Raw genomic sequence first — 16,379 nt, 5'->3', positions numbered from 1 at the left:
GAATGATTCCCTCTTTATTGAGAACATTTTAGAAATTAATAAAAAGTTGAATTTCGTTTTCTAAGACAAGAGAACGGCACTAAAAAATAGCTTGTGCAAAGAGTTTGTTGATGCATTAAATGCACTTTATGACGTAAGGGCACACGTTTACAATCAACCAAAAATATTGGTAAGAAAAATACTGGGCTGGACTGACTTCCTTGGATACTGTACTTAGTAAGTTTTTACCTCTTTTTATTTTATTTTTAATTCATAAAAAAAAAAAAAAAAAAAGTTGACGCATTTTCAGTGGGTAACTTTGAAATTCATTCCGTTCGACACTTTGCTGACGTAGATGTGTGTATACAGAAACATAGCTGTGCATCGAGATACGATTGAAAAGCATCCACATCAGTAAAGTGTGAAATGGAGCGGAATTTAAAGACACTGAAGTGAAGCACGACTATTACCTAAAATACATTCTTTTGGATGACAAGTCTTTCTTGGAAAAGGAATTCCACGTGTCGTATTTATGTGTGGAAAAGAGTCCAACACACCAACTCGTTGGATCTTTCGTGTATCGCAGTAAATACTTTGTGTCATTTCAGGTATCATATGGTCTCCCGTCTCTGTTTCAAATTTCCCAATTTTGTTTTATTATTATTATTATAATCTTTGGCGTTTTCTTTTGGAAAACCATGATCTTTAGTTCTAACCACGAAACCAACTTTTTTACTGTTAATGTCACTGTCGATGAGAAATGGAGGGGAGAGAAGAGAAGGAACTGGTTTTTGCTGTTAATGGTGAGAGATTTGAGCTCTCGAAGGTCGATCCTTCCACTACTTTGCTTGAATTCTTACGCACTCAGACCCCTTACAGAGGAACCAAGCTTAGCTGTGGAGAAGGTCATCAGTTCTTTCTCTGCTTATTTTACTTGTAATTTTGTTTTTCTTTTTTATTTTTTATTTTTTATTTTTGGGTTTTGGGGTTTGATTGATTTCGGGTATTGGGTTTCTATCTTGGGTCTTCTTTGTGATTCATTTCTTTCTCTATTTTTCTTATTTAGTTCTAATTCTGTTTCTGTTAATGTTATTGGATTGTTTTTTGAGGTATCATATCAACCTCTGTTATTAATTTTTTTGTTTTTTTCAAATTTTATTTTGTAATATCTTTGGTGGGGTTTGATTTGGATTTGGATTTGGATTTCGGTTTGAATTCTGTTTATTTGGTCGTGTGGGTTTGTTTCTCTGGGTCTGCAAGAGAAAGTAACTGGCTTTTTTAAGCACTCAAAGTGTATTCTTTGCTTATCATCAGCATTCCTTTCTTTTTTTTTTTTTATATAGAAGGGCACTGACTTCAGTAGTAGACAGACATGACTTCTATACTATACAATATAAACCATTTTTGAATTTGTCTTTGTTTGACCGAGACCTCCATCTAACCTTTACTTTTTCCCAACGAAAACTCCACACCCGAAAAAACCCTGCCTTGATCACTTCAGTCGAATCTTGTGGAACTAGGAACTTTCACTCCCCAGAGGAAAGGCGGGATTTGAAGGGGTCTGAGGGACTTACCGAGAGGGGACTCTCATCAATTAGTCTAGAGCTCGTTCACGGACTAAGCAAGCCGTGCTCCGCCTTGGTTCTCGGAGTCCAAATGTCCATTCATCCGGAGGGAAAATTGGAGATTCGGGCAATCATTAATAGGTTTCCTCCGGTTACCAATCAATCTCTGTAGGTTAACTCACTCTCAAACTCCTCCCTCTACAATTAGGGACTAATCATAGGCACCGGACGAGGTTAGAGCCCATGTGGTTGTTCGGTTGCGTATTCACCATATTTCATATTTCATTTTCCTTTCCTGCATCTTTCTTTCTATCCATAGGGAAGAACTGCATCTTTATTAAGGGTGCACATGGTTCGGATTTTGGCAAAATTGGAACTGAATCAAATATGATCGGTTCTACAAATTTGGAACTGAACCAATCCAATTACCCTATAGGACCAAACCAATCCAAACTATCCTTGGTTCGGATCGGTTCTCGGTTCTCATACTTATTATTTTCAATACTAAAATTAAAATAGTTAAAACATAAAACTAAGCAAAATAAATATTAAACAAAGCATCACGCATAACGCATAATACATAACACACATAAACAAAGCATCAACATACTTATTATTTCAACATAAACAAAGCATCACGCATAACACATTAAAAATAAAAATCATTTAACACTTACCTTGGAAAGGATGATTGAAGATCAAAGTCATTCTTAAAATCAAATGTTGTTTGTTGTTTGTTCAAAGTCGAAACCAAATGTGGCTTCTTGCTTTGTGATTAAAAGTAAAGGGGCACATTTTTTATGAGTTTTTGTTAAAAAAAAAAAAAACAGAGGAGATGAAGTTGAAGACTTTAATGAGTTACCTCTAACACACTAACAAAGTTGAGAGAGAGAATAGAAGAATGAAACTAAGAAAGGATTTTATTTTTAAATAAATATATTATAATAGATATAAAAATTGGTTTGGTTCTTGGATTGGTTCGGTTCTATTATACCCCTAATCTGGAACTGAACCAAATCAATCGGATTTTTTTTTAGTCGGTTATTGGATTTACCCAATCCAATGTGCACCCCTAATCTTTATTGCTTGATGAAGGGGGTTCCATTCACTCGTGCAGACTACAAGTGCTCTCCGAACACGGATAAAAAGTTATTTGATATCTCTGTTTCTTGTAATCCCATGATAATGAGTTTGGTTTTGCACATCTACTTTCTTTTTATAAGTAGGTATTATGTAAGTTCTCCTGCTATGATTTCATTCTCTTAGTCTCCAAATTGTCATTAAATAACTTAGCTTCTTTCTCTGTTGTAATCCTAAACCTATGGCAGTTTAAATTTGTTTTGGTCTTTCAATGATTTTCATTTAGTAAGTTTTGAAAAAAAAATCCATCAGCATTTCTTTAATTACCTCATCCCTTAATAAAAATCTTTCATCTTCTCTTGATCTATGTATCTAGTTTTCCTCTTTTTGATCCTCTTGTAGCTCACCTATTATATAAATCATCACATGCCATATTTGCCCTGGTAACTACTTTATTCTTCTTTTTCTAATGTTTTTCGAAAAAATTACACTTCAGTTTATTGTTGATTCTTGAAATATAGTATCTTTTCTCTAATAATCTTTTGAACTTCATTATTTTGTGATTGATTTTTTTTTTCTTTTGATTTCTGTGAACCAAGATTCATATGGAAAACTCAACAATCATAACCCTCCAACACCCTTCATCACAAGAACCTTTTTCGTATTCCTTGCTACCTTTCCTACATGCCTATTTAAGTCCTCTTTTGTAAATATGATTCCTCCCTTAAAAATTGCCTTTAGACAGTCAACCCATATCATCTATTAATATTATCTTTTAATCCTGCTTGAGGTGCATAAGTTTTAAGAATGTTAGCTATCTCTTCTCCTAGGATTATTTTAGTTGATATAAGTTCATTACTAACTCCTGTGGCTCTTCGAACACCGTCTACCTAACCCCCTTTCCCTCCCTTTATACCTACCATATTTCTTGTATTATCATCTCCTTTGTATAATTTCTTGTGCCCCCTTCTCCTACCACCCTAGTTTTCGAGCTTGCATATTATATACTTGTAGACTTACAACTTTAATTCTTTTACTGTATCAGCCAACTCTCAGCCTTGTCTATCAAACACCCCAAGATCCAAATGGCCAAATAAATTTACTTTTCCTGGTCTAACTGATTTATCCGCACTCATCTAGCCTAGTTCAGGAACCTTTACTTACTATTCGCTGCAATCAGGTGTCCTAGTGTAATGTTTTGTTTCAAGAGGAAGCCAGAGCCAGTTTCTTACACTCTCTTGTTATGATGCAGCATGCTACTTCCGGAAAATGTCTTAGCATGAATTAAAGTCAAAAGGCTTATCATACATGCAAGGTTCACATCAATTTAACGTTGACTGTCAACCTTACTCAACCTTCCTTTATCCTGACTTGGGACCAGCTGTGCAGACCTAGTGCTTACTTAGGTGGAGTTAGACCATGCAGTTGGAGAGATTATTGTTTAGAATAGGTGCATTGAAATAAGATCGACTGTCAACCTTACTCAACCCTCCTTTATCCTGGCTTGAGACCAGCAGTGCAAGGCTAGTGCTTACTTAGGTGGAGTTAGACTATGTAAGTTGAGAGATTGTTGTGTAGAATAGGTGCATGGAAATAACGTGAAGTGTCAACCTTACTCAACCATCCTTTATCCTGGCTTGGGACCAGCAGTGCAAGCCTAGTGCCTTACTTAGGTGGAGTTAGATATGCAAGTTGAGAGATTGTTGTGTAGAATAGGTGCATGGAAATGTAGATGCTCCTTCATCAGTTCTTTCTATGTTTTTTTAAAGGTAGAGATGAGAAGGATTTTTAGTTTTATCTTCTTTTCTTTTCTTTCCGAAAAGGGATTGTTCTGATTTTGATTGTTTCCCTTTATTTGAAAAAGGGCTAATTTCAACATTCCATTACAAAATTTGATTCTTTTCCTCAAGAAGCAGTTTCTAGTGTAATTTGATGGTTTTGAAGAGTATGCTTGACTTATCTGGGTATCTATAGTTAAAATAAAAAGAAGGATTTCGGTATGAGTTGTAAGGATTTTGATCAAATGGGGATTTGGTTTTGCATCCAAATTTACATTTTGGTTTTTTGATGCAGGTGGTTGTGGAGCTTGTGTTGTTCTTCTCTCCAAGTATGATCCTATCCTCAAACAAGTTGAGGACTTCACAGTGAGTTCATGCTTGACTCTTCTTTGTAGCATAAATGGATGTTCAGTTACAACCACGGAGGGCCTTGGAAATACCAAAGATGGGTTCCACCCTATCCACCAAAGATTCTCTGGTTTCCATGCTTCTCAATGTGGTTTTTGTACTCCAGGAATGTGCATGTCTCTCTTTTCAGCTCTTGTCAATGCTGAGAAGACTCAAAGAGAAAATCCTCTTTCTGGGTTTTCGAAGATTTCGATGGCAGAAGCTGAGAAAGCTATTGCAGGCAATCTCTGCCGATGCACCGGTTACCGACCCATTGCCGATGCATGCAAAAGCTTTGCAGTAGATGTCGATATGGAGGATCTAGGTCTTAATTTCTTTTGGAAGAAGGAGGAGAGTGAAGATGTCGAAGTAAGTAAACTACCCTTTTATAACCCTCGCAATGATATTTGTACATTTCCTGATTTTTTGAAAAGGGAAATTAAATCCAAAACCATAATGGATTCCAAAGAGTGTTGTTGGTATAGCCCTGTTAGTGTTGAAGAACTTCAGAGTCTATTGGAATCGATAGAAGCGGAAAATGGGGCGAGGGTGAAATTAGTAGTTGGTAACACGGGTACGGGCTATTATAAGGAGGTTGACCACTATAACAAGTACATTGATCTAAGACACATCCCAGATCTCTCAATGATCAAAAGGGATAACACAGGGATCGAAATTGGAGCAGCCGTGACTATCTCTAAAGCAATCCAAGTTTTGAAGGAAAGAAAAGACGGGTTGGAATCTGCAGTAGTGTTCAGGAAAATTGGAGATCATATGGATAAGGTTGCATCAGAGTTCATTCGGAATACTGCAAGTTTGGGTGGTAATTTGGTAATGGCCCAAAGGAATCAGTTTCCCTCAGATATTGCTACTATCCTACTTGCTGCAGGTTCATCAATAGTTATACAGACAGGTCTCAAAAGACAACAGCTTACATTGGAGGATTTCTTGGAGATGCCTCCATGTGATGCGAAAACTGTACTTCTAACTATTATAATCCCATGTTGGGACACAATAAAATTCTTATCCTCTAAGAATGAACCGGGATTGATTTTTGAGACCTATAGAGCGGCACCACGACCCCTTGGGAATGCCTTGGCCTACCTTAATGCTGCTTTTTTGGCACAGTTCTCTACATTTAAAACTTCATATGCTACTGTCGTGGAACATATTAAATTGGTTTTCGGTGCCTATGGGACAAAACATGCAATGAGGGCTACAAAGGTTGAGGAATTTTTAACTGGAAAATCTCTTAGCATTGGTGTTCTATTTGAGGCTATTAAATTACTTAGAGCAACTGTTATACCAGAAGAGGGCACTTCAAGTCCTGCTTATAGATCAAGCTTGGCTGTCGATTTCCTTTTTGATTTTCTTCGTCCTCTGGTTGAAGCTGATAATTTGGTTCCCACTGATGGCTTGACTGTACATATTAATACTTTGGAGATTAAGGGTTCCAAACCCCACAATAACTATAATTTGTTTGATCAATCTAAAAAGTTGGGTTTGCTCTTATCTGCAAAGCAAGTAGTTGAAGTTAGCAGGCAGTACCTTCCAGTTGGTGAGCCAACTAAAAAATCTGGAGCCGAGATCCAAGCTTCTGGTTCGTTGTATTGAATTTGGTATTTTGTTTTATCTGCAATGTGTTGTTTTGCTTTCTCTTTTTAGTGTTAAGTGGACATTCTGCTTGTGGGTTTTTTCCACCTTTCTGATAATTGTGAATTCTCAACAAATACTTACATGGAAAGACACTCTTGTATGATGCACTTACCTTGACATCTTAAACTGCAGAACTCTTTAACATGTATCCTTGATTAGTTTTTTGTTTCATCAGAAAGGCTTTTACATACTTTGTGGTTCAAATTTATTGTTAATTAATATTGGTCAGGAGTAATTATTTGTCAGATTTCTGTTGGTTTGCTCATTCTGTTTAGTTTTAGCTTTATATATTCATTTAACTTATATATTTTGTATTCTTCAAAAGAAATTGTATATAATTCCCCCAACATCTGACTCCACCAAATTACATAGGTGAGGCTGTTTTTGTGGATGACATTCCTTCTCCAAAGTACTGCCTTTATGGAGCATTCATATGTAGCACAAGACCCTTGGCACGGGTGAAGAATATTGGATTCATGTCTCCATCACTACCACTTGGAGTTATTAAAGTTATTTCATTTAAAGACATCCCTGAAGGTGGGGAGAATGTAGGATGTAAGACTATCTTTGATTCTGAACCTTTATTTGCTGATCATCTTACTCGGTTTGCCGGCCAGCCTCTTGGGTTTGTGGTAATTCATATTTCTTATCCTAATTTAAGAACATTTCTGCAAAATACGTTTTTTTTTCCCTTTTATTATGCTATATCTCGAATGTGTTCTCCATGGGAGGCTATTGTAGTTACTGAAACGGTTGCTGTAGGTTGCAGATACACAAAAACATGCAGACATGGCAGCTAATTGTGCAGTGATTGATTATGACACTGAAAATCTTGAACCACCCATTTTATCAGTGGAAGATGCTGTTGAGAGATCCAGCTTCTTTGAGGTTCCTCCCTTCTTTTGTCCAAAACAGGTTGGAGATTTCTCGAAAGGAATGGAAGAAGCTCATCACAAGATTTTCTCAGCAGAGGTGCTTATCGTATGATTTTCTTTTGGTTTTCCTTTTCTAGCAATAAGAGATATAAACTTGATTGGACCTCATGGAGGACTGTATCCAAGTTAACTGAGAACTTCCTTTTTTTTTTTTTTTCTGTTTCTTTAATTATATACAAAATGTAAAAAAGTCACCCCTTAAGATATGAGCATAGATCAAGTTGTATTGTATTGGCAAATTTCTAGAGTTCGTGGTCAAGTTTCCAAATCAATCTTGTTTTCCAATGTCAACACATGTTCTTTACTTGTACAATTAAACTCTTTTGTAATGACAATTTCCAGATCAAACTTGGGTCTCAATACTTTTTCTATATGGAGACACAAACTGCTCTTGCTGTACCAGATGAAGGTAACTGCATGGTTGTTTATAGCTCAACACAGTGCCCTGAGAATGCACAGATCGTTATAGCAAGATGCCTTGGTGTTCCCAATCATAATGTCCGTGTGATTACAAGAAGGGTTGGAGGAGGGTTCGGTGGAAAAGCATTAAAATCTTTGCCTGTGAGTATCCATTTGTTTTTGTAATAAGCTTTCGATGTCAAAAGCTTCTCCCTTTTTGTGGGAGTCCCTTATGGTACACATGTATGGTAGAAGCACGATCAGGGTATGGACACGCATTTACACTTCAAAAAACGAAGAAGGTTCTATCATTGGTAGGACATCCATTTTGAGCTTTCCGGATGATAAAGGAGTTCTGTGATTTTTCATAGTTAACCAAATTCTCAGAAACCATCGATGTAGACCCTAATTTTCCATAAATAAGCGATGAAGAAATATGGATGTCAGGGTAGGAAAATTGCTTGGTAAACCCTTGTTCTTGGAATCCCTCTAACCATGGAATGGCATTGTCAGGGTTCTAACAAACTTCCCTATGCAGGAAGTTCCTTTTACTATTAGTGAATGAGAGAACAGAATTTTTATAGATAATGTGAGGGAATACCTTTTTCTTTTTTCCTTGTATAAGCCTATATAACACAATTTCACACTTTCTCAAATTAGATTGCCATGTAATCCATGTTGGATATGAGTGTCGACTTGCTGGATAGAAAAGGTATAGCAGGCAACCGAAATAATATTGTGATGCAGGATGAAGTAAACTATTCTAGAATATGATGATGGGACATCAAAAAATGGATATTATGATCTGAAACTATTATAAATACCTAACAAATAATCAATGAATAGTTCTAGTAATTTATAATATTACCAATTCTCCATATATGCCTTTTAAATTATGAATTGCCCAATAAAAATACTTATAAATGTATGGTTTTAGGTTGCAACAGCATGTGCACTGGCAGCATACAAATTACGCCGTCCAGTCCGAATTTACCTCAACCGCAAGACTGATATGATAATGGCTGGTGGAAGACATCCAATGAAAATAAATTACAGTGTGGGTTTCAAATCTGATGGGAAGATCACTGCCCTACGCCTTGAAATATTAATCAACGCAGGGATATCTGAAGATATAAGCCCAATCATGCCACACAACATGTTGGGAGCACTAAAGAAGTACAATTGGGGAGCTTTGTCTTTCGATATAAAGGTCTGCAAGACAAACCATTCAAGTAAGACAGCCATGCGAGGGCCTGGAGAGGTACAAGCATCGTTTATCTCTGAGGCTGTGATTGAACATGTAGCATCTTTTCTTTCTATGGAAGTTGATTCTATTAGGAACAAGAATATTCACACGTATGAGAGCCTGAAATTGTTTTATGAAGGTAGCTCTGGGGAGCCTCTTGAGTATACTCTACCTCTTGTTTTGGATAAGTTGGCGAAGTCTTCAAGCTTCCACCAAAGAATTGAAGTAATAAAAATGTTTAATAGTTGCAATAAATGGACAAAAAGAGGAATTTCTCGTGTACCCATCGTACATGAAGTGATAGTGAGACCTACCCCAGGTAAAGTGAGCATTCTCTATGACGGATCAGTTGTGGTTGAAGTTGGAGGGATTGAGTTGGGTCAGGGGCTTTGGACAAAGGTGAAACAAATGGTAGCATTTGCTCTCAGACCTTTACAGAATGATAGTAGTGGAGATCTCTTGGAGAGGGTACGAGTCATTCAGGCAGATACCTTGAGCTTAGTGCAAGGTGGGTTTACTTCTGGGAGCACCACCTCAGAGTCAAGTTGTGAAGCAGTTCGGCTTTGCTGTAATTCCTTGGTTGAAAGACTAATCCCACTCAAAGAAAGGTTACATGGACAGATGGGTACAGTTTCGTGGGATAGTTTAATCCTCCAGGTGACTAGTTGAACTTATTGTAATTTTGTACCCAACTTATTGGTTAGCTTCAATTGAGATTTTTGTCCCAAGGTACTTTAATCTTATTTGGTGGAGCTAAAACATTTTTACTTCTTAAATTTTTTTTAATGTTGATGGACAAACTAAGATCAAATCCACTATCTATTGGTTGCTTTACAGCTTCTTGTGGTATTATGGATTATACAAAACCGGATTGAGGAACCATGACTCGCTTATTCTGTTCTCTCATTTTATTTTCAGGCAAATATTCAAGCTTTGAACTTATCAGCTAGTACAGTGTATGTTCCAGACTTGACTTCAATGAAGTATCTAAACTATGGTGCTGCAGTGAGTGAAGTGAGTTTCTTGACGACATTTTTCAAGAAATTTAACAACATTTATTGGTATTTAATGTTACACACATAATGAAGTAACATGCATGTTTTTTTGGTAGGTAAGCTGGCATCATCACCAGCTTACACGCTCAGTGATATACTAAATCATATGAAGTAATATTTTATCTTTTTTTGTTTTTTGTTTTTTTCCAGTAATAAGATAAGTTGGGACTAAACCCAAGGAAGACCTCACAGCATGGTTTTAAAACTTGTCTGAGACCGAGACGTATCACCCGAGTTAACTCGGTATCAGGGCTGAACGAGACCAACTCACAAACCTATTTGAGATGTTCATTCATTGTGAGATAAGCGAGTTGTCTCGGACGAGATTTTGCAAAATCTCGTTTGTCAAAATCTCGTCTGAGACAAACGATACCTAACAACAATGAATAAATCGCGAGACAAACGATATGTATCAGGCGAGATTTTCAAAATCTCATCCGAGTTAAACGAGACAAATGAGTTAAACATTCTCAACCCTATATTCTTTCACCAAAATCGATTTGTTTTCATCTTCTCAACCAAGTGAACAAAAAAAAAAAAGGTTTTGAGTGAAAACTTCATCTTCTTCATCCGATTCAAGACGAAATTGGATGAAGAAGATGAAACATATGTAACAATGAAAATGAAACATATGTAACAATGTAAATATTTAATTAATTTATTTTGATAGGTATATTATGATTTTTTTTAATTATATATTTTTTTGACTTCATTTTTTTTAATAGGAATCATTTCTAAATTTTTTTAGAATTTTTCAGATTTTTTAAATAGTTGAAAACCATTGTCTCAATGCCGAACGAGATGAGACGTATCGTTCGAGTTAACTCAATATCAAGGCTGAACGAGACGAGATGTGAAACCGAGTTTAGAAACCGTACCTCACAGTTGAGGCTAATTTCTAATATTATGCTTATTATGTTTTCATCAATTAATTTTCTAGAGACATTTCAAGTGTTGGATGAAAATTTCGGGCTTCGTACCATGTCTAGTCCTAGAGGAGGGGTGAATAGGATAATTAAAATTTCTTTCGATTTATCCAATTTTAACTTAGATTGATTAATTTGACTATGTTCTAAGTCATTCACCTAGCTCGATTTTGCACTTATGTTTCTAATTTGCATTTAATGAAAATACACTTGGAATTTAAATGTTCATTTCGTCTTGTTATTCAATGGTCCATTCATATAAGATATACCTATTTGGCATTCATGGCATCTTATGACATTCAAAGCATTCAAGTGTAAATTGCGAAATTATGAAAACATGCACGAGACATAAGACATCTAATGGATCGGCAATATGCCTACATCTATTCTCACGACTTATCTTTAGTTTATAATGCAATTGAGATTTACTTAGAGTCTAAACATTCATAGCATGTCATATATAGCATAATAATCATTCATGACATGCATTTATCTAAGTATAAATTGATAGAGGCATTTTCACAAATATGAGACAAGCATTTTATAGTGATTTGACAACGTGCCTGCATCCACTCCTAAGGTTCCTACTTAGGAATTTGGTGTTCACTATTAAAGAGGTTTATGGTTCACCTCGAACCTTGTACATAGAATTTTTATACCTAGGCTAAATTCTAAAACCTTAAGATCGAGAGAATGCATCCTCTCGAAATTGTGAGTTTTGTTCATTGGAAACTCATGAACCTCTACTTTTGTCAAGAATCCTCGATTCTAAGAAGAACTTGATTTTTAAGGGCTGAACCAAGTAACCTCATACATAGACTTGGAAATGAAAAATCAAAATAATAGGGATTCATTCAATTCTTAATGTTTGCCAATGGCGATCTTGAGTTCTTCGTGTCCTTGAGCTCACAAGTGTGTCTCGACGGTTGAATCTTCCAATTAAGCTTTCGAGTTTGTCGAATCCTTGTGATCACTCATTCCTTCTTCTTCCTTTGCTCCTTGCTCCATGAATGTACCAATCTGTGTGCAAGGAAATGATTTAATGGTGGGAGTGGGATCAAGTGAGAGATCTACATAGGTTGAGGGTAGGCTCACCTAATGATGAACTCTTATGGAGGTTGCTTGGGTTGAGAGTGCATTCAACTAAGACATAATTCTCCAATGGTGCAGAGAATGCTCTCTAAGAAGGGAGAAGGGAGAGTCAATTTTCTCTAGCCAATGATCCAACCCACAAATGAACTTAAGAGTTGAGTTTTAAAGGCATTTAAGGGTTTTTCGGGACCTATTGGTGGCGGTCATTACCGGCAGCACTGGAGGCTCAACAGTCGAAAATATGACTGTTGGGTACTTGCTGCCGGCAGTGCCGGGAGCCACCTGGAGTTCCACCCGTGACATCGTGAAAATTACCAAAATGCCACTCTCGGCCATAACTCTCTTGGAAGCTCCGATTGACAAACTGTTTGGGGATCTTGTAGATCTTACTTAGTAGAAGGTCCCCAAACTGTCATCAAGGGACGGGCCATGGCCTAAGGGTGTAAAATTACCAAAATACCCTTTTTGCCATTTCGGGCCAAAATGAGTTATTGGGAAGTCTGGTGATAAAACAGTTTGGAGGTGCAATAGATCTTGCCTATATAAGGTCCCCAAACAATCACCAAGGGCGGAGGATAGTCTTAGGGTGGTCAAATTTTTAATGTCCCATTTTTGACCATTTTTTGTTCCCGAAAGATCCGATGAGTGAAAGGTTTACCAAAACAATATGGGTTGGCCTAACAATCATCTAAGTGTTAGGGAATGGTTTATGTGGTCTCATTACCTTTTAGGCTTTGTGCACATACATTAGGACTTTTTGTCAAGGTGCATGAGGTTGAGCGGCTTTACCGGAGTCTTTATACGTCGTCAAATGCAAACCGATCCGACACTCAACATTAGTCTTGGGATTGAAAAAATATGGAATTAACATTGAAGACATCCAAAAATGATGATTGTGTTAAGTTACAGAAAATACTAACCTAATGTTGAACATCCATAGGTGGAGATTGATCTTCTTACTGGTGCAACCACAATCTTGCAAACAGATATTATCTATGACTGTGGACAAAGCTTGAACCCTGCTGTGGATTTGGGACAGGTTGGCTCGACTACCATCTCATTTACAACTCCATTACCGGTTTAAGTTTTTATAATTCTTTATTTGTTAGCATTCTTAAGCCTCGTATATGAAATTGTCCCGTGATTGTGTTTGTGTAGTGCATAATTCAAAGAGGATGACAATATGTGACAATGGGTCAGACCAATCATTCGATGGGTCCCACTAGAAAATTTATTTGATCCAATTGGATGATTTAGCCATTCAATCTATCTAATTCTTTTCCATTATCTATTTTTTTGCATGCCTACCATCACAACACTTCACAGCACAGCGTGACATGCCTGAGCACCTGCATACATATTTTGTAGAACCATTTCCGCCAATTTTTTTTTCCAAATTGAGTTAGCATTAAGAGTGTGTCTCATGTACTCTAGTATCCTGGTTACTTATCCAATTTGAATTTCCTCCTTGTCTCAAATCACTAAAACACCACTTCGAGTATCTGTTGTACCAGAAGTTAATATTTGTAAAGCCTTGCTACAATATTGGAATTTTCAAAGGGTTTCTGTATTGGAAATCTTGACTGTTAAAACACGTGCCATGTGTCAAGGTAACACTGATAATCAGAATTTAACACTGATAATCAGAATTTAAAGAATAATCCGAAGAAAATTGTAGAGTCGTTATGATCCTGTAGTTGGGCTTATTTTGTTCAATGCAGATTTTGAAAGTAGGATCCCTTGAAGGATAGGTCGTAACTCCGACACAGTTCCATGATTAGACACCTATTTTTCTTAGGCAGAACTTTACCTACATTATGATGATTGTGATTTTTTGCATCGTTTGAAATATGCCAAGAATACCTATTAAAATAAATGTTTCTTCTTTACAGATAGAAGGTGCTTTTATTCAAGGAGTCGGATTTTTCATGCTGGAAGAGTACCTATCAAACTCAGATGGATTGATGATAACAGAAGGAACATGGACTTACAAGATCCCAACCATCGACACCATCCCCAAGCAGTTCAATGTTGAGATACTGAACAGTGGTCATCACCAAAAACGTGTTCTCTCCTCCAAAGGTTCCATCTCAATTCACCTCTTTTATTTGTAGGGGAAATCTAAAGTAGCTGTCAGGTAGAGCACAAGGACGATTTGTGCTCCACATGTTTGTTGGTCATATATATGCCTATGGTTCACATGGGTAAGTGCTTTTCCTTTGCCTTGATCTAGAAAAAAAATCAATTGAGTGTCTTGACAGAGCATTCCAAGACATTCCAAAATAATTTGAGAGAATCTGAAACAATCTTGAAATTCTGAGATGGTACAGAGCTTTAAACCATGGTTGGTAGTACAAAAGCAGTCATTTTGGCAAGCTTAGAAAGCATCAAGTGTTTTCAGTTATGCTATGCTTCAAAATAAAAATGAATTATGCATTTGACTACACTGATTCATGGTTCTCTTACTATGTTAGAGATTAGGCTAAACATTGACCTAATCTGATATTCCAATCAGCAGTTTGTCACGCCATTTAAGAAAGTTTGGTAAATAAACGATGAACAATTTAGATAATAAGAAATCAATATAGCAGATGGTTAAGGCTATCCAATCAATTTGTTTTTGGATGGTTAAATTGGAGTCCAAGGTCTTTAGTTTAAGTAGAACCAAGATCAAATACGTGAAGTTTAGATTTTTCTACTCCTAAGAAGAGGAATGGCAATTAAAAAACTTGATGGTCGTATGGTACCTTGGAGCGGTCATGGTCCTATTACGCATAATGGAGAGGTTGAGGAGGATTTTTTCAATCAGATCAAGGCTAGATTATTGAAGTGGAGTTGTGCTTCTAGAATGCTCTATAGTCTATGTGTACCAATCAAATTAAATAGAAATTTTATAAGACAGTAGTAATATTAGCCATTCTTTATGGAGCTAAATGTTGGGTATTCAAGAAGCTTCATGTTAATAAATTGAGAGTAAGACTACTTATAAAAATAAAAAAAAAACAAATAAATTGAGAGTAACATAGTTGAGGATGTTGATATGAATGCCTGGTAAGACCAGGAAAGATAAAAATAGTAACGAACAGGTTCGAAAAAATTTAGGAGTAGCTCCAATAGATGACAAACTAAGATAAGGTTAACTAAAATGGTTTGGACATGTTCAATGAAGGTTTATTACAGTCCCAGTTAAAAGAAATATTAAAGTTAAAGGTTTTAATAGAGTGAGAGGAAGACCCAAAAGAACATGGATTAAGATAGTGAAAGCTTTGATATGGAAACACTTTCAATAATAGAAGACCTTTATACAGAGTGGATTGGAGGAAAAAGATTCATTTAGCCCACCTGAAAGATGATGATGATGGGTAAGTTGTACTTGAACCCAAGACCTCAAAGTTGAATTACAACATGTCAACCAACTGAGCTATGGGTCCAAGCCCCATCCAATCATTTTGCTATTAGACTTCAGAGTTCTTGTTGGGTTTTCTTCCTGCACGCGTTCTTACTTGATTACGTTAATGGGGGTGAATTGTCTTTTATTTGCAGCTTCAGGGGAGCCACCATTACTTCTGGCAGTCTCAGTTCACTGTGCAACGAGAGACGCCATTAAAGAAGCAAGAAAACAGCTTCTTTCTTGGAGTGGTAGATCAGATGGGTCTTCTTGTTCAACATTCCAATTAGATGTCCCTGCAACAATGCCTGTGGTCAAGGAGCTTTGTGGGCTGAACATTGTGGAGATTTACTTGCAAAGCAAACTTGCTTCTATTAATGAAACTGTTATTTAGCTCATCTATGAGTCCTTATAGACTGTAACCAATGGCTAGTATCGGATAATGCATATAAATATCCAGTATTCTTATGGGGTGTAAACATGAAAAGATGGTATCAGTTACATCTTGATGTCCAAAAATCTATGTGACAAATAGTGAACACATTAGCACTAAATTGCTAGAGGGGAAGAGACTTGATTTTTCAAACAGATATACTTGTATGATTAAAGGAGAATGGAGAAAAGAAAGAACTCTTATTTTTCCAATAATTTTTTTTAAAATATTTTTTTAATCTTAGTCCAACAGATTTTCATGTAGTGTAGGTATCTATGGACAAATTTTTGGGGTTGCATACTCGTTTACATACATGACTTCTTCTCTAGCAAGATTGAAGATCTATGGTTGTCTTCTTCGACAAACTGTAATTTTTGTGAAACACTGAAATTTGATTTATTCTTGATGATGATTACATGACCCTAATAGGGTTTGTATAGAAATTAATAACAAATTCTAA

The 16,379-nt window shown here is 36.4% G+C and overlaps 1 protein-coding gene across 1 annotated transcript; it reads left to right on the top strand.

Annotated features, from left to right (window-relative positions):
• The first annotated feature begins 665 nt into the window (after window positions 1-665).
• LOC147400256 (indole-3-acetaldehyde oxidase-like) lies at window positions 666-16,146 on the top strand. Its single transcript, XM_086445877.1, has 10 exons — window positions 666-884; window positions 4,698-6,389; window positions 6,818-7,077; window positions 7,208-7,417; window positions 7,723-7,941; window positions 8,717-9,682; window positions 9,944-10,039; window positions 13,039-13,137; window positions 13,991-14,180; window positions 15,642-16,146. The coding sequence occupies exons 1-10, from the start codon at window positions 740-742 to the stop codon at window positions 15,878-15,880; spliced, it is 4,116 nt and encodes a 1,371-aa protein (XP_086302003.1). The 5' UTR covers window positions 666-739; the 3' UTR covers window positions 15,881-16,146.
• The last annotated feature ends 233 nt before the right edge of the window (window positions 16,147-16,379 follow it).

This window comes from Akebia trifoliata, chromosome 6 (assembly GCF_017979445.1).
Source record: "Akebia trifoliata isolate Shusen 1 chromosome 6, ASM1797944v1, whole genome shotgun sequence".
Taxonomy (NCBI): domain Eukaryota; kingdom Viridiplantae; phylum Streptophyta; class Magnoliopsida; order Ranunculales; family Lardizabalaceae; genus Akebia; species Akebia trifoliata.
The sequence above is the reverse complement of the archived record's forward strand: the minus strand, read 5'-3'. Positions and strand labels throughout refer to the sequence as shown.

Coding starts and splice junctions, on each gene's coding strand:
- LOC147400256 (XM_086445877.1), top strand. CDS start 740: ATGGAGGGGAGAGAAGAGAAGGAACTGGTTTTTGCTGTTAATGGTGAG. Junction 6,390..6,817: donor AGCCGAGATCCAAGCTTCTG/GTTCGTTGTATT, acceptor CAAATTACATAG/GTGAGGCTGTTTTTGTGGAT. Junction 14,181..15,641: donor ACGTGTTCTCTCCTCCAAAG/GTTCCATCTCAA, acceptor TTTTATTTGCAG/CTTCAGGGGAGCCACCATTA.